We start from the raw sequence: 25,421 nt of genomic DNA, 5'->3' as shown, positions 1-25,421 counted from the left end.
AGAGGCCACAGCGGTGAGAGGCCCTCGTACCGCAAAAAAAAAAAAAAAAATTGATTCAAATTGGGGGAGAACCAACCCGGAAGTGGTTAGGAGCACTCCATCAACAGGAGGTAGGGCAAATACTTTTATATAGCAGATGTGTAAACAAAGCAAGGAAATTATTTGATTGGCTCTAGCTTAAGTGGTTGCCTTATTTGGGAAAGTCTAGTTGTTTGTGATTGGTTTCAGTTTCTTAGATTTCGGTTTCTTAACCTTGAGGTTTTGGTTTGCTTATGTAGGCTGCTAAGGCATTAGAGTCACCTCAATGTAATGGCATCCTTGTTTAATTTAACAGGGGTTAGGGCTTCAATATATGAATTTTGGAGGGGATGCAGTTCAGTTCACAGCCTCTACCAAGACATGTAGCCATGCATTTTCTACTTTAACCCTCATGATGACTCTGTGAAGTGGGACCTTTATCATCACCGTTGTCCAGATGAAGATACCAAGGTTTACAGCTGTTAAGTAACATGCCCAAGATCACACAGTTTAATAAGTAACACAGCCTGGATTCAAACCCAAGTGCGTGTGATACCAAAGCAGCTGGCATTTCTTTAAAACTCCAACCAGAGCAGAAGCCTCTCACTTTCTGCTCTGCAGAGAGAGACGCTATTTGCCTTGATTGCTCACTGCTGGGTGCCTGAACCAGAATCAGGAGGGCGGCGGCGGCAGCAGCAGCAGCAGGGATGGTAGTGGGTGGAGGCAGAGGAAGGCTTGTGTGTTTGTGCACGTGCTAGTGCCTCAGAAAGGGAAGTGATTCTTTTGAGTCTGATTCTTGGCAGAGTTATTATTTGGGGGTGGAGGGTATGGTGAGCAAATCACGATGAATACCCTGCAGATTGCTAAGGTCTGGGGTAAGGGAACAATGACTGGATTATACTTTCCAGCTTGCCTCTGCAATTTTATTATTAATGTCAGTGGATCTAGTTTCTACTGTCTGCGTCTGAGTATCTGGCCATCGCAAGCCCCTTCCTTACCTCCTCACCCTGTGACAGCTTCATCATCAATTCAGCTTAGCCTAGCAAAGCTGTACCTTCTTTGGGAAGCCTTCCCTGACTCCCCAAATGGGATATTTGGCCATCCCTTGTGTTTTCTGAATGTCTAGTTCATGCCTCTGATTCTGCATGTACCACACTGTGTCCTGATAGTTACTGCACGTGTCTGTCAGTTCTTTTTTTTTTTTTTTTTTTTTTTTTTTTGGCAGTACGTGGGCCTCTCACTGTTGCGGAGCACAGGCTCCGGATGCGCAGGCTCAGCGGCCATGGCTCACGGGCCCAGCCGCTCCGCGGCATGTGGGATCTTCCCGGACCGGGGCACGAACCCATGTCCCCTGCACTGGCAGGCAGACTCTCAACCACTGCACCACCAGGGAAGCCCGAAATATGAGTTCTTGAAGGGCAGAGAATGGACCGCTGTGCCTCGAATATCAGCACAGTGCTTGGAACTGAGTGGAAATTACATAGTCGTAGAATCTTAGACCCAGACAGACCGTATTCCTCACGGTGTGCAGTCCCTCATTTGACAGCTAAGAAAAGTGAGGTCTCCTGAAGGCTGATGGCGTGCTGTGGCAGGACTGGGACAAGGACTTGGGTGTCCTGATTCCCAGGTGGGAAGTTAGGGCTTTTGTATATTTAGCATTTAGTTAAGGCTGGATTCTCTCCCATGGGTGTCCACTGGAACAACTTGGGGAGTTTAAAAAACATTGTTGCCTGGATCGAAGTACAGAGATTCTAATTTATTGGTCTGGAGTGTGGCCTGGACATCGGGAATTTTAAAAGCTCCCCAGGTGAGCCTAACCTTCGGCTAATGTTGAGAACCAACGGCTTAGTGGCTCAGAGCTCCATTGTGAGTTTCAGAGACTTACACTTGATTTGTGGAAAAGACTGAAATAAGTGAGCCAGTAAAGCGACATCAAATGACAATAAAAATCAAGCAAGTTAAATAACATTGCAACACTCTAGAGTTAAAATGCTCTCTTTTAAAGTAAGTGCTCTCAAAATTGAAGAAAAGGCAAGTGGCAATAAATTTGGAGACCTGCCACCTTCTACCCCTCACATTGTCTAGTTAGTTCTTTGCTGTCTCCATCTATGGCTTCTGGCATTTACCCTGTTGGTTTCATTGCAATGGATAGGCATGTGATTTAGAAAAATAATGCTTTGTTGTGATGGGATTCCTGAAATAATTAGTTGAATGACGAGTGAGCAATGAATGACTTAAAAGGAAAGATTGTAAAATATTGTGCTGTCTTAGAAAAGACCATAGAATCTTAGAGCTGGAGCAATCCACCCCACTCATTTTGCAGATGAGGAAATTAGAGCCCAGAGAGGTTAAATGTTTTGCCTGTGGTCACACAGTTGGCAGGCAATCAAGAAATCGTTCTTTCATTTAGTCATTGAAAAATGTTTGAGTGCTCCTTTTTTCAGCACTCTTCTGTGTTTTGGGGATGGTGGTAGACAAGTGAACATTTACAAGAGGGTGGCGTGTGTGTGTGTGCGTGTGTGCGCATGCATGTGCACGTCTTGTAATGCTGAACCAGAAAACTTCAGCTGGCTTACATCTTCTGAAGAAAACACTTCAGAAGTGGGGTAGTGGGAAGTTTCTTTGGATTGCATTGGTGGTCAGAGAAGGCCTCTCTAAAGAGGTGACCTGAATTACAATAAGTAATGAGTTGTGCACACAAGTATTTGGGGACAAAGCATCTGAGGGAACAGCCAAATGCAAAGGCTCAGAAGTGGGGCAGGTTTGGCCCATTTGAGGTGCATTCGGGTGACCGTTTAGTTGAGGGCAGGACCTGAGGGGGTGAGCGCGGTGAGATGAAGTTGAGAAGCAGCCAGTGGCCAGGAGGTACAAGCGACCTGATCCCCGTCCAGAACAGGTAGGGCTACACAGAATCAGGCTTCGGTGGTTTTCATGCCACCAAAAGTGGAGGATTTTTTGGGGGGAGGGTTAATCTAGACTCAGTGTTGACCTCCTTTAAATATATCTACTTAAATATAACTTGGCTGAATGAGCATTTACAAGAAGATGTCACCTGAAGCTTGAAATTTGGACCCTACTCTGCCACCAGTTCCGCTCTGCCATCAGTGTGGTTGCTTACATTTTTAGAGGTCCTCATTTTTATTTTTAAAGAATCTGTCTTACTCATGCACAGGAAGAATGCTGTGTTTTGAACTGATGACTAGATCTTTGATTTGGCATGCTGTTGGGTCAGGTGTAAGGAAGAGGTGACACGTGCACCATTGTGCTTACTGAGTCTTATACTGAAGCATGCGGAGGCCTTTTGTGCCAGCACTGCTGTGGTTCTTTACTGACCCTGCTTCTCTGTCCCCCTCCCCGACCCCTCTGCTTTTCCTCTCCAGATTGAGAACGCCAGCGAGGTGCTCATCACTCCCTTGGAGAAATTTCGAAAGGAGCAGATTGGGGCTGCCAAGGTGAGAATTTCGCAAGCCTCGTTCTTGGATTTTAGGGCAGGAGGTCTGGAAAACACAACACCTTCTTCAGAAGATCTAAGCCCACCATTTTCACGGAATCCTGGGCAAATAAGCTTAGAGCCCAGCTCATCTGTTCTTCACAAGTGTCTGAAGTAAGACTGAGGGGTCAACCCCAGAGCTGTCATTCTATTGTTTTGACATCTAATCATGTTGTGCTAGTTCATAAATCATCCAAAAGAAGAAACCACACCTCCTTTGTGTGAGTAGATACCTGTGTGTTTGGACACCATGGAATTGTATGTTTGTGGAGGTCCAGGACTGGAGCCTAGGACAGGGGTTGCAAATAGGCCCCTGGGGGCATGGGGACCCTCTTCTTAGCCCACTTTAGCTGTGTATGAAAAGGAGCCCTCTGTCGTTAGACCTTTACATTTTTTTCAAGAGAAACTGAAAAGTTAAAAGAGTTTTATATGAAATTTCCTGGCTTTCAAAAAATGCTGGCAAAAAATTTAAAAATATATATTACACAGTGTGCAAGTCAAAAAGCAGGACTGCTTCAACCCAGAGGTCACCATTTGTTATAGCTGACCTGGAGGGACTATAGCTAAAAGTTGGCTGACTCTAACCTGTTACTGAAAGACTGAGAAGGGAATTTTATTCATTTTTTAGAGGTGGATTCTCTGGGGTCCCCTGCCCTGTGATAAATCAGTAGACAACCCTAGCGAGATTGACCTTCAGTAGAGTGTTAGAGACCACTTGCGGGCAAGATGTTTTCATTGGAATCAATGAAAGCGAAAAGATTTTCAAGATTTTCTTCCTGTTTTTTTTTTTCCTGGAGCTGTGAGTCATTCAGCCGCAGTCCCTTGTGCCACCTGCAGGGGGTTTTGGGCAACATCACCCTCTTACTTGTGGAGAAGGTGTGGATTTTACTCAGTTGTGAAATGGTCTTGAGAGATGCCTGCCTGTAGGTGGGAAAAACATAGCTGAAGTGTAACGAAGCGTGCTCTCCCCTCAGCCCCCAACTAAGTGCATGTGCTTTTTAAAAATGAATATGATAAGGACGTGACAGAGATGTTCGGTTCAGTCGGGGTTATTCAGAGGGAGGAATGGCCCTAGTTTGAAGGAGGGACCATGGCCAAGATTCTTCTTCCATTGTTACAGCACCTCCCTACCAATTTTACAGTTTTCATTTGTGAAGATATTGGGGCTCATTGGTCTTCTGTCCGAGGTTAAGGAATGTATAGTTTAAAGGAAGTCTTATTCCACTAAGATTTTGTCCGAGACTTGGAAACAAGCCCAGGGATGGATGGGAAAATGCCGAGTGCCCCTCCCTGAGTTCTCAGACCCAAGGCGCACCGTCTCTTTCGTGGCCTTGGGGCCTGTGCTTTCCCCTCCCGCAAACACACAGTGGCTCATTCACTGAGTTATCTTTCCAGAAGTCACTTCTCCAGTAGGTGTCTCCTACGCCTCTCACTCCAGCCTCTTCCCTGGGCGGTGTGGGGGTTACCATAGTTACCACGGAGGAAGAGCAGAAGGCTCAGTGGGTTCCTTTGGGGTTAGTATCAGTGATCCGAGTGACAGGAGCAGGTACTTTGCTGGGGGCTATAGACGGTGAGAAACACAAGAATTAAAAAATTTATATGAAATAGTCACTCACCAAAACATGTTTCCCCTCACACACATTCTCTTCTCTCATTCCTGTTGAAGAATGAGGTGATGACGTTGGGGATGATTTCTCATCCCTCCCCCTTCGTTATTTTATTTTATTTTTTTCAGTCTACCTGTTCCTCTTCCCCACCCCCCCATCCCCGTACATGTATATCACAGTATTACGTGTGTTTAAGAGAACACAGAGAAACAACCCCTCTACTAGGCCATCTAGGGAGCAGACTCAGGAATACCTCAAAGACCTTACTTCTGGGGCTTCCCTGGTGGCGCAGTGGTTGAGAGTCTGCCTGCTGACGCAGGGGACACGGGTTCGTGCCCCGGTCTGGGAAGATCCCAGATGCTGCGGAGCGGCTGGGCCCGTGAGCCGTGGCCACTGAGCCTGTGCGTCCGGAGCCTGTGCTCCGCAACGGGAGAGGCCATAACAGTGAGAGGCCCGCGTACCGCAAAAAAAAAAAAAAAAAAAAAAAAGACCTTACTTCTGAAGTCTGCCCGTGTGATGCTAAAATTACCCTTCCTCCTCCTCCCAGGTCTGGTGCACTTCGGTTGCTATAACAACCTGTTGCTACTTGCAGGAAGCAGAAGTTAGAGTTCTGGGGGTGAAGGCTGCACGTGAGGAGGATTCTTGTGCTAACGTGGCTGCTCTGGGGTAGGGCGGACCCTGGGGCTTGGCATAGCTGTGGCCCTGCTTTTAGATTTCTGAGTTTGGGGGAGTTTATTTTCCCTGCAGCCGAAGCTGGGCTCTCCAGTGAAAGTAGAATAGACATCAGAGAGAGTGGCTAAGAGTGGGACTGCTTGAGTCCAAATCCCACTTGTGCCTCTTGCATGTAAACGTGGAGAGATTGCTGACCTTCTCCACACGTTTCCTGAGCTGAGAAATGGGGATACTGAGAGTGCTTACCTTACAGAGTTATTATGAGGAAGAAATGAGTGAACTCCTATAAAGTGCCGCTCAGAACACTGTCATAAAATCATTTGACGTTAACTATTCTATTTGATACACACAGTTCATTCATAAAAAACAGGGGAGAGCCTGCTGTGTACCCGGCACCGTGCTCCACACTGCTGTTCGGTGCAGGTAAATGCAGATGTGGTCACCGTGCTCATGGTGTGCAGGGAGAAAGGTACTGGACAGAATGATATGAATAAGCGTGTGACTGCAAGTTGTGGTGGGTGCTGTGATGGGTCGCCTTCATGGACGTGGAACTTGGAAAGCAAGTGGTGTCCTAATAAGGAGGCGGTGGGGTTAGATGATGGACCACATCATTGCCGCCGCCACCAGCATCATCAGCACTGAATTCTATCGAGCACTTTCCATGTGCCAAGCACTCTACCAAGCACTGCATATGGTTTATCTCATTTAGTCCTGACAGTCCTATGATGGGATGAGTGTTCTTATGCTTTTTTTTGTTAGACTGTCTCTGAGCTGAAAGGGGAGACTTGAGCCATTATTTCGTCTAGTCATCCTTAGTTTATAGATGAGGGAACTGAGTCCCAGAGGGGTAGTGGTTTGTACGGAGTTGGGAATAATTTCCAGGATCCTAACTCTGTCCTGGATCCATTTCACCACCCACCGTGGACTCCCTGGAAGGGGAACACCATCTCCGTACCTGAGTGACTGAGTCTTACCACCCTCCTGTCTTTTAAGAACATGATCTCAATCCTAGAGGAGTTATTCCCCCAAAGGTCGAGGTGCCAGAAAGTCCCAGAATGCCAGTGACTCATGTTGCTGAGCCCTTTCTCACCTCTGGCCCGCTGGCGCAGGGTTCTCTTTTGGGGGTTGTCGACGAGGCTGGTGGAGTGCCTGTGCGAGCATCAGTCAGAGTTGGAACCCCAGCTCAAAGTCACTGACTTCTGTGAAGGAAAAGCATTGCTTGAGTCAAGTGTCTTGCCTGTACCTCTCCTCGTTTGAAGGAGTAATGTCTCCTCCAGCTTTGTCTTCACATGCTTCTGCATGTTTGTTTGTGTATGTAAAACTTTCAAGCAAAATTCAGATTTGTAGAAATGGATATACACCAGCTCAAATGGGTATATGATGATTCTGCCCACTCTGTGAGGCTTAGAGTCTTGCCGTTGACCAGATAAGTGGTGTTCTGCTGTCACGGGTGCTGTTCAGAGCTTCCGGTGACGGCTTCTTGGTAATGCCTCCACGCGTAGGCCCAGTGTGTTCTGCCCAGAGCATCTGCACTTACCAGTCTGGAAGGCTCCACCCTGCCCCTTACGAGGTGGGCAGGTCTTGGATCATACCTCCCCTCCCCAGTGAGGCCTCTCTGGAGCACTTCTCTGCAGGAATCTCTGGGACTGCACCCTGTTGGTTTCCTTCGTGGCACCTGTGGTGGTCTGGAATCAGGCTGTTTGTTTACTGGTTAATTGTGTTTCTCCTTCTGCTGGAACAGCCCCACCACGAGGGTGGGGCCTTTTCTGCCTTGTATTGTATTATATTTCCAGTGCCTGAAGGATCCTAACACAGAGTGCTTGCTTGTTATATCGTCATTAAATGAAGAGATGTATCTGAGCTTCCTTATCTGGCCGCAGTTTTTTTCCTCCTCTTGTAAGCCTTGGAGTTGCAGAAAAATATCTGCTGTGGGCTCCACGTGGGTCAAAAGCCGGAATGATGCACCCAGTTAGTACATTTGATCCTGTTTACCGGGCCATGGTAGACCTTCTTTCAGTCCCCTTGTCCGCCATCCCCACTGAAATGTGGAGGGAAGAGAGACCGCCTATGACAGTGTTTCCAGGTGTGGCTGAGAATGTGGACTTGGAGGCAGCTTGTCCTGGGCTCGGACTCCAGCTCCGTCACTCTCTGTGATTTTTTACACAAGTTAACTTCCCACATCTAAGTTTTCTTATCTGTAAAATAAGGAATAGAAATAGAACTTCAGTGACCTTGGGGGAGCAGGGATTATTCTGTGTAATATGATATATATATATATATATATATGTATATATATAAAACTTTGAAAGCAATAATATAGGATAATAAACATTTCCCAAATGGAGGAAAAAAAAAATCACCCATTATCCCATTTTCTTAACTCAAGTATTTTCACTGAAGTATCTTCCCATCTAATGTTTGTCTGTAGGTAGACACATTCCCTGTAGGATACACCGAGTTTGTATCATGCTAGCCTTCCTAGTTATGTTTATTGGATGCCCCATACTTTAATTATCCCAAATTCTTTTCTTGGGCAGCAATGTTGCTGTTGCTTTTCATTTTTTTTGCTATTATAAATGATGCCACAGTGAACATATTTGGGAAGATAATGTCTTCTTTGTTTTGAATTATTCCTCAGCTTAAAGACCCATGTGTGATATTATTGCGTCAAGGAATATTTAGGTCTACAAATTAAGACATACTTTGTGAACACAGTTAAAGCTGGATCTACTCTTAGTCTAGACTTGTCCCATTTAAGGTGTAAGTGGATCTTCCTGTTTGGGGATTAGCTTCACAGGTAACTTCCCTTCTTCCTTTGGCTTTGAACATACTTGTGAGTTAGAAACTAGAGATTTCTCTTTTACAACTGAAATTTCTAGAAGGTGGAACCCTGGCTCTGCCACTCTGAAATACTGGTATTTACCTCATTTCTGGCATAGTAGTGGCGCCTCTGTGATAGACCCTCAAAACGGTTGGGCTGTTGATGGGTGGTTGCTTGCTTTCATGGCATTATTGGAAGAGTAGGAGATGGGTGGTGTGCCACTGTTCTGGGTCTGAGGGAATGACGAAGCCATGAAGATGAGCAGGAAGAGTTTGACCCAGGTTGCTTTCATTCCTGCAACATTTTAGTCTTTTTCTCCTTTCCTCTTTTTTCTTTTTTTTTTGCCAGGAAGCCAAAAAGAAGTATGACAAGGAGACAGAGAAGTATTGTGGCATCTTAGAAAAACACTTGAATTTGTCTTCCAAAAAGAAAGAATCTCAGCTGCAGGAGGTAAGAAACTTTACTAGTGTCTGAATAAAGTGTTTAATCTTTCCGTGGTGCTGTGGATACGTTCTGGTTACTCTCTGCTGGAGCCTCATTCTGATCCCTCATTCCACGCTTGCTGCCCGCATTGCCTTTGTCCCTTCCCGATGCAGCCACGCTGTACGGCCGTCCCGCCTGTCCACAGCAAGGAACATGCAGCTGGTCCAGATCACCCTAATCACTAGGCTGTGCTTCCTCCTTTCAAACTGAGATCTGTTTTCCTGTTTCTCTCACCCTTGACCTTGATTCTGTACTCTCTTACCCTGCCTTTCGACCTCCTCCTTACATCACTGATTTGAAATGTTAGCATCTGAAACACTTTGGTCATCCTTCCTTAATGTGAAATGAAAAAAAAATTATTCCAACCGGTGCTTGACATTAGTCTTTTTTTTTTTTTAAGCAGTATTTTATTGTCTCATGTATTTTGTGCTTAGGTAACTTTGTTTCAAAAAAGTAAATTCTCTGGTCTGCCCTTGTTTTTTTTGGATTTGCATGGGGTCTTTTTTAAGAGTAGTTCTCTTGGAAAGAAAAGTCAGATTTGTGGCCTTGGAGCTGTGACCATTTTTATTTAGTTCATGGAGATTTGCATGGCGAGGGGGTTTATGTTTTGGGGAGACAGGGCAGTTTGCTAGTGGAACTCCAAACTTGGCTACATGAATATCATCTTATTTAGCTCTTAACAATTTGCTTGAACTATCTCAGGTGTGTGCTAAAGCGAGGCTATGGCTTCCAAGCTAGCCCTCATTCTTCAGTTTCCTTTCTTTTTGAGCAAATTCCTTGCCAGTACTTCTGTTCATATGAAGATGGTAGGGTCAGAGGTTGAAAGATGAGGATTACTCAGGAGATGGTGGAGCCCAGGATTTGTTACACACCCTCAGTTAGGAAGTGTTGTGCTCAGAACTCTTTCTTTGAAATGAGTGTTTGAATCAGTTGTTTGAGTGATGGATGCAGACTTATTAACAGGAAGTGTTTATAGTGGGCTTTGCAGATCAGTTCTTGGCCAACCAAGCAGCAGCATTTGTATTTGGGGTGAGCTGTAGGAAGTAAGAAACTGCTGACCTTTCCTTAAAGATTTTTTGCTTGAGTTAGGGAGAAAGTAGCCAAGGCAGGAGGAAGAGATTCTTGAAGTAGCAAAGCTGCTCGGGTAAATCTTGTCAAATGTGATTGAGAAGGTTAAGGAAATGCTGATTTTCTTTGGATGATACAGAAAAGGCTATTCCCAGCTCTACATGGGTCTATGAGCACTAGGAGATACCCAAGGATATGTGAATTTGTCTGTGATAAATATGTAATTCCATCTAGGATCTGTCCTGATCGGTTATCATTCTTCTAACATCATTTGGCGTTTAGGGTTTGGAAACGATAGGGAAAGGCATTTTGGCTGCAGCTCACAATCACCAGATCTGGCTAACTCTGTAGTTCCTAAGCAGTTAGGTGACCATGCACCACGAGTGCAGTTACTCACAGCTGAGAGAATATGTGATTGTTCTAGCACCTACTGGTACCGGGAGGCCCACAGTACAGTTATCCTACCTGCATGACTTCACCAGAGTGAGGCTACTTCTCCTCTCGGTCTGCTCTCTCCATGCCTGGCTCCTGGTGAGTTGGTCTGGAATGAGTCCCACATTTTCTTTTAGGGCTGTGCCAATAGCATCTCCCCCTGAGATAGCAATACGGGGACCAGAACACTGGACTGGCAGAGATACCTTCTTCACAAGGCTTGCTCTGCTATGTAGTTGACTGTGTGACCCGAGACAAGTACTTGGTCTCTCTGAGCTCTAGTTCCTTTGTAAAATACTCATAAAATACCTGTCCTGCCTACTTCATGTATGAGAAGGTAAATTACAGCTGCTACACAAATATAAAGTATTATCCCCATAACTGGCCTGTTCCTCCCCCTCCCCTGCTCCCAAATTGGATGGCATTCTTCCTGGCTGCCTTAGTCTGTTCAGGCTGCTATAACAGAATACCCTAGACGGGGTGGCTTATAAACAGCAGAAATTGGTTTCTGACAGTTCTGGATATCGGGAAGCCCAGGAGCAAGGCACTGGCATATTTGGTGTCTGGTGAGGCCTGCTTCCCAGTTCGTAGATGGCTGTCTTCTAGCTGTCTCCTCACATGGCAGAAAGGGTGAGGGAGCCCCCTTGGCCTCTTTTGTAAGGACTCTATCCTCATGACCTAATCACCTCCCAAGGGCCCCACCCAAATGCGATCACTCTGGGGATTAGGTTTCATCATATGAACGTAGTGGTGAGGTGGGCAAACATTCTGTCTGCAGCACTGACTGTCAGTATTTATCTTAGTGGAAACTTTTTCATTATGCTTTTTTGTTACCATCCTTGTCTTTTTTTTACCCATTCACACTTCCTAAATACTTTGAAGGCAAGGAGTGGGCTGCAGGTCTTTCTTGCAAGTCCTGGTGTGTTCTCAAGCATTGCTTTTTATACCTAAGCTGAATTAAATTGAATAAAAAATCTCATAATAATAACAATAATAATGATAATATTTTTACTAACAACAACAACATCAGCCAGTGTTTACTGAATGCATATTCATGTACCAGGCGCCATGTTAAGCGCTGTTATGTGGAATCTGCTCAAATCCTCATGACCACCCTATGAAGTACAGGTGGATTCCCTCTCTTTTACATAGGAGGAGACTGAGGCTCAAAGATGTTTAAATAGCCTGCCTATAGCCAGTCAGCAAGGATTGGAACCTTGGCTCCTGACTCTGGAGCCGTTTCCCTTAACCCAGTAAGCTCTTCTCTGGCCATCTTGTGGGGAAGGATGTTGCTGGGCTGCCTGCCAGCCATTGTTATTCAATGCGAGTGTCAAGCTAAGGGAATTGGAGAGCGGGAGGGACCTTGGTGATCCTCTGGTTAAACCTCTTAGAATTTCGTATGCAGGACCTGAGTCCTTGCAGAGGTTACATGATTTACTCAAGGTCTTCCAGCTATTTAGTGATGATTTTCCTTACATTTATTAAAAGCTCAACTTTTAACAATATTATGAATCACCTACTACACATTTAACGGAAGCTACTTCCTTTGATGATCCAGAATTATTCCCTGATTGCAGGCCTGAATGAATACTTGTAAATTCTAGCCCATCCTGGACCTCTGGTGGCTGAAATGACTGGGCAGCGATGTGGAGTGACACTGCCATCTAGTGGAAGACTTTTTAAAAGCCAGTGTTTTCTTCAGTGGCTCAGAAGCTGGCTTCAAAGATAATAAATCATTCCTTGGACAAATTATTTCTTGGACGCTTCTGTGAAAGTCCGTTCAGGAGTTGGGTGTGTTGTGGGGAGTGAAATGAATGATCGGAACCTACAGTCTAGGAGAATTTTTCTTTTCCAAGAAGCACGGAATGGTTGGTGGGTCTTGGACAAGCTGGTAGATTGACAGCTTCTTAAGTAACAGGGCAGAGGAACTGCCTGCCCAGGGGTTGGAATCTGGCTTCTGATTCCATCACAAGAGGAGCTAAGGATGTGGTAAATTCTATGGCGCATATGAGAGGGGCATTGGCAGGAGCAACGTACCATTCCACTTGGGATTTCGTCTTCCTTTTCCTCTGGAAATGCATTGTTATGCTTTTTTTTCTCAGTGCTGGGCCACATAGAGATCAATTCATTTATTCCTCAAGCATCAGTTGAATGTTTGCTGTGGGCCAGGCCCTGTTCGGGATCTGGAATGGAAAAGTGAGGCAAGGCCTTTGCTGTTATCGACTTTATATTCTAGTAGGCAATACATGAAAAGAGAGAGAAATAAGTAAGAATTTCATGTAGTGATAAGGAAATAAATTGGGAGATAGGATAGAGACTCCCTGGGGTAACATACCTAAAATAACGTCATTGTAGGCTTCTCTAAAGAGGTGACATTTGAATGGAGACCAGAATGAAGAGAAAGAGCAAGCTGGGTGAAAAGCTAGGACAACGTTCTTTAAATTATGGGTGTGTCATAAGATCTGAGTTACTGGGTCATGACATAGAATAGGCTAGACTAGAGTGAAAAATATGAAAGTATGTTGCACCTAATTATAAATGTTTGTTTATTGGGTCATAATGTAAAAGGTATTTCTTACTGTGCATTAAAGTTTAAAAAAATTGAATATTTATCTAGGGGAAGAGGTTTTCAGGCAGAAGGAACAGCAAGTGCAAAGATTGCATGGCAAGAAAGAGTTCGGAGTGTCGGAGGGTAGCTAGGAGCCCCAGCTGGAGCTCAGTGGGATAGGGGTAGGGAAGGAGGGCCGGGCCGGTTCCTCAGGGTCTTCAGACCATGGGAGAGGCCAGGGGGAGGTGTTGAAGGAGCTGTGAGAACAGCTGATGGAGATTTTAGGAAAGCTATTCTGGCTGCTGGGTGGAGGCTGGATTGCGGGAGCAGAGAAAGCAAGCAGGGAGGCCGGTGAGGCGAGGGTTGGAACTGCCCAGAGAAGATGTGGCTGGCTTAGGGTAGGAGCAGGGATTACAGCCCATCTGCTCAGATGTCCCTGGTGATAACCCCCAGTGTGCACAGAACACTTCCTGGTTTTCAAATGTCCACATCCTTTAGCTCATTTTCTCTTTGAAACAGCTCTACTCAGAGCAAGGGCAGATCATAACATCTCCAGCCTTCAGGTGTGGGGAAGAGACCGGGAGAGGATAAGTGACTGGAGCGGGTCCCACCGGCTAGAAGATGATAGAACTGCAACTCCCACCCAGATTGTTGCTCTCCTGGCTCTCTCACTGACGCTGGGCTCTGCTCTTCTTCTCAGAGGACTTTGCTCCTGGCTCCTCCAGCCCTGCCTAACTTGCAGCTTTTCCGAATGACTTTTATTTCTGTTGTGTCTCACTTGGCAAGCCCAAGCAGAGAGGATGTATCGGGGGTGTGGGGGGAGGTCAGGGAAATAGATGCGTCCCTAGGTGTAAGTGTGTTGGATTTGCACTATGAGAAATGAAGGACTACAGGGACTTAACGGGCCTTAGCCGGCAGGAGCCCAGGTGGAAGGTGTGTCAGGCACTTGTCCACCGGCTACACCTGGCAGGGGGCGTGGTGCAAGCACTTTCTGAAACGCGGTCTCCAAATAAAGCTCTGTCAGTGCTCAGACATCAGCTCTCCTGCTTGGAGGCTTAGGTGATGCCCCCAGGCTTAGCCCTTCATTTTTGTTTTGTGCAGCTGTTACTTAGGGGCCTGTCTTCTGCATATTAATATGGAAGTTGCCCCGCGAGGAAGTTGCTAGCAGGAGACTTGAATGGAGTCTTCTGGGTTGTTTCATGGCGCCTTGTGCTTTTCCAGAGTTTGTCATTTTCTTTTTATTTACATGATTATTTAATTATCTCTTTTCCTCATCATGCTGTGAACTCCATGAATGAATGAATGAATGATTGGCCAGCTCCTTAAGATGTCAGGTTAGCAATACCATATTTGGTATAATGAAGTAAAAGGTCTGTCCCAGTTTTGTTCTGCAGGAATCTTGACAAAGGAACACTGAAAGAAATACTCCTTTGGGGGCTTTGTCTTTGTAAAGTATGTTATCGAATGACATACTTCATTTCTAAAGAAAAGAGTGGAAAGGGTAAGAGCTTTATAGTGAGAGTTAAGGTACTTCCCAGCACAGCATCTTGCTACTCCACACATGCTCATTTTCTCCCCTGGGTTCTGGATCCCAGATCAGTGGCTTAATTGTAGCCAGGTGTGGACCTTTACAGCCCACACACCTGTACAGAGAGGGAGGTGAGGTTCTGAGGCAGCAATGTAATTACTCTGCTTGGGGTAAACTAATAGTTCATCCTCGTCCAAAGAAAGTATGTGCGACCGTGTGAAAATGTTCTTTTCTGAGGTCCCCTGCCCCCTATCAGGTTGTTTTGTTCATTTAGAAGGATGGGAGGAGGATGGCCCTGCATGTTTTCTTTTTCTCTTTAAAAATCTGTCTTGCATGGAACTTAGGTCGGCCTAGGGTGTGGGGAGGCGGTAGAGCCTAGTGGTTTAGGAATGTGCAGGGGTCTTGGAGGCAGATCAGCCAGGACAGAAATCCCAGCTCTGCCTCGGACCAACTAGGTCAGGTTCCTTAACGTTAGCAGTTTTCATTTACTTCCTGTAAATTACGGGTAAGGATATCTTCTTTTTAGGAACGTAATGAGGGTTAAATAACTGAAAGTATAATGAGGATTGAATAAGGTAATGATGCACAGCTTTTTTTTTTCTTTTTTTGCTGTACGCAGGCCTCTCACTGCTGTGGCCTCTCCCATTTGCGGAGCACAGGCTCCGGATGCGCAGGCCCAGCGGCCATGGCCCACAGGCCCAGCCGCTCCGCGGCACGTGGGACCCTCCCGGACAGGGGCACGAACCCGTGTCCCCTGTATCGGCAGGTGGACTCTCAACCACTGCGCCACCAGGGAAGCCCTGATGTACAGCTTTATGGGCATGGTTCCTGGCACAAAATTAGCGCTCGGGTAACCATGATCATTGTTCTTATTTCTGCTTCATGCTACTGGATTTGTTTTTAAAAACCATCTCCAGAGATTTTTTTTGCCTGCTTGCTGAATCCTCTCCTCAGATAGTGACCTGATTTTTCTCTGAAATTCCATCTTGTTTGTAGGCAGACAGCCAAGTGGACCTGGTCCGGCAGCATTTCTATGAAGTATCCCTGGAGTATGTCTTCAAGGTGCAAGAAGTCCAAGAGAGAAAGATGTTTGAGTTCGTGGAGCCTGTAAGTAGATGCTCAAGGTTTCACTGTGTACCCAGACTTTCATCCCCCACCCCTCATTCCAACTACCTAGATGACGAAATGCTCTTAAGTTGTTAATGAAGAGATTGACCAGCCCTGATGCTGTGCCTTCTGCTAGTAACAGTGCTTGGTCAACTGGCTACCCTGGGTTCTTCCCAGTACAACCACAGACATGGGTGTAGAGCATTCAGCAATGGTTCCATCCTCTAGCTACCTTGCGTTGTGCTGGTTGGTTTCCAAGTCAAAGTAGGGGAGGGGAGGAGTTTTCATCTTGCCAAACAATAGTGATGACACCTTAACTTTCCTCCTTCCTTCCCTGCTTCTTCTCTCCTTCAAGTAACGCAAGTGTAGCCGTAACCCAAGGAAACCATTCTCTTTTTGCCTCCTAAGTTCAAAGCCCCTCCTTATCCCAGGCATGTATTAAAAGATGCGATATAAAGCAGTTTCTCACTCTAAGTTTGTTATAACCAAGCAGCATGGAGATCGTTCTGAGTGAATCGTGATGGGATTTGGACTTGGACAGAATGTTCCATTGGGCATGAAGGGTTGCAATGTGGGGACACGTCTGGCTGTAGCTTAGGCCACCCCAGTGTGGTTGTGGTTTTGTGCAGATGTGGTATTGCTCTACCCCTCTGTGGCACTAGTGTTCAGAATCCATGGAAACACCAAATAAGCATGTGGGCCTCAATTTAAAACTCTTGCAGATCTTGAATTTTTCAGCTGAATGCAACCTCTGATCTAGACCCAAGCCTGGGGTCTCTATACAAATGAGATTACCTACCTAGATTTAAGAAAGTGATTTTCGGGGCTTCCCTGGTGGCGCAGTGGTTGAGAGTCCGCCTGCCGATGCAGGGGACACGGGTTCGTGCCCCGGTCCGGGAGGATCCCACATGCCGCGGAGCGGTTGGTCCCGTGAGCCATGGCCGCTGAACCTGCGCGTCCGGAGCCTGTGCTCCGCAACGGGAGAGGCCACAACAGTGAGAGTCCCGCATACCGCAAAAAAAAAAAAAAAAAAAGTGATTTTCTTAAGCAAATAACAAAACTATAAGAAATTGAAAGAAAGTGACTGCTCTTTTTGGTCAAGAATGTTCTGTGCCCTGTTTCTAATTTATAAACTTTGGGGATGCTTTTTAGGCACGTAGACTTACTGGTAGTTTCAAGACTCCATTTGGCCTTGGAATTTGTTGCGTCCAGCTTTTACTTTGCTGGAGCTATTTTGATCTTGGGAGTCTACTCCCAGCCATGTCATCTGGCAGATTCTTCAAAGCTATTAATTACCTCAGTCTTATCTGAATAAGGGAAACTTTAGAGCCAGCTTCCTTTCCAGCAATGATCTCTGCCAAGATCTCAGGTCAAAATCCACATCTTTCTGCAGGGTCTGTGAGATGGGGAAAGCCATCTGTCAGAGAAAGCAAGCTTGTTGGTTTCCCTGCTTGGGGCCCAGAGGTGTTAAAACTAACCATTCAATCACAGGTTGACTAAAAGAAAGTCTCATCTCTCTCGTGGCTGGAGCAGGAATTCAAATGCTGTCATGAAGAATTAGCCTTTGGCCTTTTCACTTGCTTTTACTAGAACTTCTAGAGGAAAAAAAACCAGTGTGATTCTCATAATCTTTATGTATACTTTGTTCGATATTATTCTATAAATACCTGATTTTGATGAGTTGCATTTTAATTGACCCATCCTATTTTTGAGTTATTTTTTTGTGTGTCCATTTTGATGTCTCCATAGAGTGAATCAGATATCATATCTGTTAGCTTTTGCTGGCTAACAGATAACCATAAAACCTTATACAACAATAGACGTTTATTTCTTACGCATATGTGGGGTTCATCTAGTCTAGGCTGGGCTCAGCTGGTTGACTCTGCTCATCTAGGTGGGCTTTCCTCTCCTCCTCCCCCACCGTATCCTCCTCCTACCTTTCTTCCTCCTCTTTTTTTTTTTTTTTTAAAGAAATCTATAAAGATTTATCCTTCTGCTTCCTGGCATGCTACTGTAGTATATCAGTGTCTTAGGTTTTTTGAGAGGCAGTGTAGCATCATCGTCAAGGGCTCTAGAACCAGACTGCCTGCATTTAAATCCCAGCTCAGCCATTTTCCAGCTACGCATTCTGGGGGAAGTTATTTTTTGAGCCTTAGTTTTCCCCTCTGTGAAATAGGTATAATAATACCACTTTTATAAAGATGTTAGGAGGATTACCTGAGTTTATCCAGGTAAGGTGCTTAGAATAGAGCTAACCTAAGTAACACCCAGTTATTATATAATTGCTTATTAGGACCCAGTTAGCGATTATTTTTTATTCTGAAGTAGAGGAATATATCAATTTTGGCCCCCCAGGGTCTCCTCAAGTGAGCAAATGAGTCAAGTGCCAGTATTAACAGGGCCTACTTGGTTTAATATAGTCTTGGTAAATGTAAAAGCATTTATTTTCTGAATAGCATAGAAAATGCTGATGACCCAGCTGCTCTGTCTGAGGAGCTCACAGTCTCCTTGGGGAATCAGTGTCTATGGTAAAGAGCTAGCCAAGGTAGCAAGCAGTTCAGTGCCAGCATGCACAGGATGGATGTACCAGAGGGATTTAAAAAGTAGAGAACCATTGTGGTTTGCAGATGTTTTTGAAGTCATAAAGTGAGGCACCTGGAGAGCTAATGAAAAAAAGGTCTGGTCTCATGTTAGAGTGAAGAGAAAGTGGTAGGAGCTTGTCCTGAGTTAAGTTAAATGAGTTGGCAGAGAGGTTGGATGTAGATGTGTGACCTTCACTTTTCTATAGAAGTTCTTGTTTCTGAGCACACCAGTTGATAGGCAGGTGAGTGGCTGGAGCTGTGGGTAGGGAGAAGAGAGTCACACAATGAAAAAGCTACTGACCAGATCACTGGTTCTCAAAGTCATAGAGATACAAATTCTCAGGCTCTACCCCACACCTGAAATTTGTGGGTAGGGCCCAGTCATCTATTTTTTTGTAAGCCTTCCAGGCGATTCTGCTGCACATTAAAGTTTAAGCCGCTGGCCTAGATTGTACAAAAGAAGAACGTGAAATAACGGTCGATGATAACAGCTGAAACTCTGTCATGTTCTGTGTGAGTAATAAGTGCTTTACCACATTATGTCATTCAATCCTTATATCATCTCTGAGGGTAGGTACTGTTTTTGTTTTCAGATAAAGAAATGGAAGCACATTTATTTACTTCTGCAAGGTCACACCTAGTAAATAGCAGAGCTGTAGTGGTCTGACTCTTAATCTCTATGAAACAGCATTTGACTACTTAAGGGCGGAAAGGAAACAAGCAAAAAGATCGATTGAACTAAATTGTTGGGGTGCCTGGTGTGCATATTCATGCGTTGAGTTGGTTGCAGTCAAGGGAATCTTCCAGCCATTCAAGGAACCTCCATGTACATCGACTATGTTCATTTGTTTCTTAGAAAGTAACTTCAAGTGCCGGAAGTTATTGACCTTCAGAAAAAGAAACAAAATTTTAGTATGCTAAGGAAGAAAAATCAGACTCTGGGATCTAAACCGTATATTTTTGTGTGCCCTGGAAACCTTAATTTTCTTGTTGAGGTACTAAATGTTCTGGAGATTGGGATCGTAGATAATGACACGACTGGCTTCATGAAGGTGAAGCCATATTCCGTCTGTTGCCTGAGTTTTCCTAATTGAAGGTTACCTACTGCGGCAGAGAGCTCACTCTCTACGTTCGTCACGCTCCACAGCCTCTGAATTTCGCCTCCAGAGTATTTCTTGGTGCTGTGCCTTCCTGTCCTTTCTCACGGCTTCCGCCCCATTGCCGCTTGTCATTCTTTCGCTTTGGTCAGTGGCATCCTGTCCTGACCCTGTCAGCACAGTGCCTTTTCTGACACATCGGTCTGATTCTGTCCTTGCTGAGCAGCCCCTGCCAGCACGCCTGTGCTAATTAAGCCCATTACATAGATGATCTCAATCTCTACCGTAATCCACTGCAGTAACAGGTTAAAGACAAGTTGAAGGGAGTTACCTGGCTTACCCAGCCCAGCTTTTCATCCCTTTACTGGCTGCCCTTCTCTTCGTCAGTGTGAATGAATGGTTCTTGGTAGCTGTATTCTTCTGCTAAGGATGCTGTCACAAAGTACCACAAACTGGGTGCCTCAGAACAACAGAAATGTATTGTCTCATAGTTCTAGAGGCTAAAGGTCTGAGATCAAGGTCAGCATGGCCCTGCTGCCCCTGAAACCTGTAAGGAAAAATCCTTCCTTTCCTCTTCCTAGCTTCTGGTGGTTTCCCGGCAGTACCTGTCATTCCTTGTTTTATAGATGCCTCACTTCAGTTCCTCATTTTCACAGGACTATCTTCTCTCTGTGTTTGTTACTGTGTCCAAATTTCCCCCCTTTCTAAGGACACCAGTCATTTTTGATTAGGGCCGAATGGATTCATTTTAACTTGATTATCTCTGTACAGACCCTATTTCCACATAAAATCACATTCTGAAATACCAGGGTTTAGGACTTTGTATCTTTTGGGTTTGGGGGAAAAAATTCAACCCCAAACAGTAGCTCTATTCTATAAATGGAAAAAAACTTAAATTTATCACGTAGTCCAGAAGGTTGTAACCATCACTAATAACGCAGTTACATTTTTGTTTATTATTTTTTAAAAAATCTGTGTTATCAGCTAGGAAATAGGAATAAATTTTCTTACAGTTATTCTCAGAGGAAAACAAGGAAGGGGCAGAAGGCAGAGGAGGGTTGGGAGGGTCTTCCTCTGGCATTTGCTTTGTCATGCTGTGATTGCGTGCCTGGCTGTCCAGGGAGGAGCCTGGGTGGACGTGCTGGCTTCTCTTACCTGATAACCAGGTGAGGCTACAGCAGGCGCTTCCTCTGTGTGTGTGAGTAGAACCATTTCTTTGAGGCAGACAAATCCTTGCATCTCGGGGGTCCTTCTGTGGGCCGTGCCCAGCTCCCTGAGCAGTGGACTTTCATTTCCCTTGGGGTCATAGGTTCAAAGATTCATACAGTGTGTGGGAGGTAGGGGAGGGGACGAAAGATGCTGTGAGGGGAGAAGGAAGGAAGTGGCCCAAAGATAACAATACCTAAGGCATCATTTCCTGTAGAAAAAATGGACAATCAGCCATGATACCAGAGGAAGTGAAAACCAAAATAAACATTGGCAGCTCTCTGCCTTTGGAGTGCTTGTGTGTATACCCAGGTGGCATCTTAGCAAGCTGTTTGAGATAGTTAATTACCCTGAGTAAGAGAGGCCCTGTTGACTGTAAGTGCAGCATAAATCAGCGTTAATAGAAGGGATGACTCGAGAATCAGCTGCTTATCTTCTGCATTATTCTCCACTAGAGGGTGACTCAGTGCCCTGGAAAAGCGATGGGGCACAGCCTTCAAGGACAACAGGGAGGGAAGAGATAAGAAAGGACTGTTGTCCTTGTGAATACTGGCACTAGGTTTGGCATAAGAGCTCCTTCTTCTCCATTTAGAAGGAAAAGTGTGGGCCCCGTTCTCAAAAATGTATTTTACATAGAGGACTTTGCAAAGACTTTGGTCATCTTTGAAGAAAAGAGTTCATTATTAGTCTTTGGTGACTCTCTGTGGCTTACCACCCATTCCTTAATTTAGGTGAAGTGTGTATATATGGTGCCTCTAGATGTTTTTATAGCCAGAGGACCCAGCAGTGCCTGTTCCCTCTCCTCCTGTAAGGATCTAAGGGAACAGATGCTCCAGGGACAATGGCAGCAGGAAGTCAAGGGATCACATTGTTATAAGCTGGGGTTTTGCCTGACTTTCCAGTGCAGAGCTCTTTGATAAAGTGGGCTGGGCATGTGGCTTTGTCTGAAGACAGGTCAGTATATACCTTGGTGCTTACCGTTCCTGCCACAAGCAAAGTGTGAGAGTTTCCTTTACTCTCATTATTAGGGCTGCTGCTCAAGAAAGGAGAGTAGGTGAAACAAAGTGAGATTGTGTTTAATAAGTAAAGGTATGTTCACTTAAGGACTAGAAGATTAAACACAACAATATAAAGTGGTGCAGCTGTGTCTTGGTGTAACACGTATTTGAGGCAGGTCAGAGGGGACAACTCAGATGGTGTGAGTTGGCATTGAGAAGTTCAAGTTAGAATGGGGCTGGTCTCCAAATGTAGTAGAACTGGGCTTGTGATGGAGGTGAGGTTCTGGTTCTTCTGAACCTTGTTCAGGCTTTAACTATAATCCTGTCTTCAGGTTGAGATTTGGGACTGAGACAGGATATGTAGAGCTTGGGAAGGGGCCAGGGAAGCATAACAACAGTGAGGTTTACATATGGGCACTGGGAGGAGAGACGGCAGGAACGTTTATTTAGCTTGGAGAAGTGAAGGCTGACAGGGGCTCAGGGTGGGGACATTAATGGTTTTTAAGTATATGAAGGCATGTTGTGAGAATTGTAGTGAACAGATGTTTTCACTCTTCACTAAAGACAAGACTAAACAAGGAATGGGCTTACCTTTTAGGCTGTGACACTTTAAGTGAGAACTTAGGGAAACCACCTAAATGAAAATGTGGGAACATGAGATTATTTTAATAAAGGAGTCCAGAGTGTTTACTTCTGGAGAGCTTCTGGAAAGTACAGAAACATGCTTGAGCTGAAATCTGATCTGGGTGATTTTCTTTGATTTGACTTTGCCTGTTAGACTGCAGACTCAGGACACACCAGCTTCCTTTTCTCCCTTCCTTGTTGGTTATCAACATAACCACACCCTTCTGCGTGATAACCTGATATTATGAATATACTAGAAGGAGACTGAGTGGGAGCCCTGGTCTTCAGCTTCTGAAGAAGTGATTTTCTTAGGAGGTGATGAGGCTTCACAGGGGAAGAGCTTGGATGTTGGTGCCAGGAGGCCTGGTTTCAAATCCTGGCTGCCACTTACTGTGTGTTTTTGGGGCAAGTTAGTTAACCTCTTTGAATCTGCTTCCTTACTGATAAGTTGGAGATGATAGCAGTATTCATTTCATAGGTTGTTATGAACATTCAGTGAGACACAGGGCATATGAAGTTACAGTGCCTGGCATGTAAGAAGTGCTCAGTAAACGATAGCCATTATTATTACCTTATTCTAGACTTTCAAACCGGGGCTGGGAACTCAGATACAGCTCCATGGTACCTTTTGAACCTGCCTATGTTAAGTTTGCCCTTCTGCCTTCATTACAGCTACTGGCATTCCTACAAGGACTCTTCACTTTCTATCACCATGGTTATGAACTGGCCAAGGACTTCAACGACTTCAAGACGCAGTTGACTATCAGCATACAGAACGTGAGTAGGCGAGGGGACAGGCTTCCGTTCCCTCGCTAAGGGAAGGAAAAACAAAATATGGGTCTGGTTGCATACAGATCACTTACATGGACTGAGATGCAGGTGGGGGAGGGTGGGTCTTGCTTGGGTTCAAAGGGCAGTGGGGGTCAGGCATTTCTAGGGTGCTGGATGGTCCCAGGTTAGAGCATCATCCTCTCCTCCATTATTTCAAAGCACTATTTTTATGTTCTCGGAAATGCTGCTGCTGCTTATGTTTTAAATCTGTAGCGCCAGAATCAGGATTTCCTTTGGCAGTGGAAGTCCCAGCCCCACCCAGCCTAGCCTCCCTCTGTGCATCTAGCCGCCTGGCCCCATAAAACCATAGAGTGTGTGTGTTCAGGGGATGGGGACGGGGTACACGTGCTGGCCTTGGGCTCAAAGGATGTGCTGTTGTTCAGCTCTCAGTGAGGCTGCCAGGAGATCCAAGTAGGTGCGCCTTACTCCCAGTCTCCTTTCCCAGATTGTAAGCAGCAGGACCTTTGCGTGCGCGGAATCCTGCTGAGGACTCTGGTTAGCGGTCACTGGGGCTCAAACCCCCTTCTTCCCTGTGTGATGGGGCCACTTTAATCTGCATGTTGTCTTTGTCTCTGGATGATCCTGGGCCCAAATAAACCCAAGTGTGTCTGTGCGGGTTGGACTGCATGCTTTAAGAAGCCTGAGCTTGCCCCCTCATGGTTCTCTGCAGTGCCTCAGAGAACAGGAGTTTGCAGGGTCTTGGGTGAGCTGTCACAAAGCATGGCTTCCCTTGGGCCGGGTCCCTCAGAAGGCAGACTCTGAAGTGGAGATTTATACAGAGCAGGTCCCCCGGAGGCAGTGTTGGCAGAAGCACCTGTGACAGAGTGAGGGCAGCAGGCCCTGCTGGAGGAGAAGCTGAGTGGTGAGGACTCAGCCGATGCCCTGGGCCCCCTGGAGCTGGGATGGTCCCTTGACCCTCTCCCTTTGGCCCCTGGCTTCGCCTAGTTGCTGGGTGCAGGGTGCCCTGGGGGAGGGGTAACCTTAAGTGAAGCAGCTCCATTTGAGGAGGGAGCCATCAGCAAACAGCTGGAGAAAGAGCATCTCTGTCCTGGAGGGAGGTGGAGGGCGTACCCTGCTGTGGACCATCCGAGTCAGAGTGGCCTGGGATGCGCATGTCTGGGTTGAGAGGCGCTAAACTTATTTTTCAGGGTGAGAACTGGTCATTTGCATTTCCTGCCGGTTCCCCAGGTGATTTTGATGGTCCCTAGAGTTTGAGAGTCATTCTGACATAGGGCTTTAAGGCCAAAGTATATTTCTTAAAAGGGAACATTTTTGCCTGATTCCTAGATGGCTGAATGTTCCTTACCTGGTTTTAGATCTAAGAATTCTGTAGGTTGATGTTCTGAAGTGCTAGAGGTGGGAACAGGGTTTCATTTCTTTGATTTGAATAAAATTCCTTTCATCCTAGACAAGAAATCGCTTTGAAGGCACCAGGTCAGAAGTGGAATCCCTGATGAAGAAGATGAAAGAGAATCCCCTCGAGCACAAGACCATCAGTCCCTACACCATGGAAGGGTACCTCTACGTCCAGGAGAAACGTGAGTGCTGGGTCGGCCAGCGGTGTGGGTGTACTCTTGCCTTTTTCCCAGGAGCTGGGGGGCGTATCCAGTAGTGCCTGGCCTGGAGTACGTATTTCGATGAAGGAGAGTGATTTTATAGTTAGGTTTCCTAGGGCAGAGATGCTGTCCACCGGGTCTTGTCTACGTCCCAGTGATGTGTTATGTTTCCTTTGTAACTGGGAATTTCCTTGCAACCTGGAATTCATTGAGGCTCTGCGGTGCCCCTTCTCTCCCTGGTGTCACTCTACTCTTGAGGTTCCTGTACCTTCAATGTAGCTTTATATACCATACCCTTGGGGTAGAGGCTTTGGAAAGGTCTGGCTGGCTGGACCTTATTGTCATATCCTTCGGTGGACTTAATAGTTGGTGATTTTGTTTTCATTTGAGACTTGTTTCAGCAAGGCCCAAACAATCATGACTTAGGCCCTTTCTCTCTTCTCCTCAACCCCTGTCATTCTAACACACTTAAATTTTACGAAAAGTAGAAACAAAAGCTCACTTCAAGAGCCAGGAAGAAGAGCCATTGACTTGCCCATATGACATCAAGGAAAGAAGTGCCAGGTGCTGCTAACCCAGAGTTTACAACGATGACTCAGATTCGTGCACTGGGCTGTTGCACTCGCAGACTTAATTCATGCGTGCGGTGCTAGAGATTAAAGAAAGTGCATGGTTCTTCTTTAATGGGTAGCTCTTCTTATAGTCTCGCACCTGTGCTTTCTGGCCGGGCACTGTTGATTTAGGATTAGTTAA

General features: G+C 45.7%; 1 protein-coding gene across 6 annotated transcripts in view; it reads left to right on the top strand.

Moving 5' to 3' along the window:
- The window catches only part of ARHGAP26 (Rho GTPase activating protein 26), a 488,078-nt gene that overhangs the window by 118,894 nt on the left and 343,763 nt on the right, over positions 1-25,421 (top strand). For 4 of the 6 annotated variants that reach the window (XR_004477116.2, XM_033406543.2, XM_033406546.2 and 1 more), the window contains exons 4-8: positions 3,399-3,470; positions 8,957-9,058; positions 15,664-15,774; positions 22,954-23,058; positions 24,521-24,650. Coding sequence is in view for 5 of the 6 variants with exons in the window: in XM_033406543.2 (XP_033262434.1) it covers positions 3,399-3,470; positions 8,957-9,058; positions 15,664-15,774; positions 22,954-23,058; positions 24,521-24,650 (520 nt within the window). In the remaining variant the exon portion in view is untranslated. Of the gene's footprint in view, positions 1-3,398; positions 3,471-8,956; positions 9,059-15,337; positions 15,518-15,663; positions 15,775-22,953; positions 23,059-24,520; positions 24,651-25,421 lie in introns of those variants that run through there. The other 2 variants (XM_049708042.1, XM_049708043.1) reach the window with 2 other exon arrangements.

Source organism: Orcinus orca, chromosome 3 (assembly GCF_937001465.1).
Source record: "Orcinus orca chromosome 3, mOrcOrc1.1, whole genome shotgun sequence".
Taxonomy (NCBI): domain Eukaryota; kingdom Metazoa; phylum Chordata; class Mammalia; order Artiodactyla; family Delphinidae; genus Orcinus; species Orcinus orca.
Note: the sequence above shows the minus strand (reverse complement) of the source record. Positions and strands in the feature narration are given on the sequence as shown.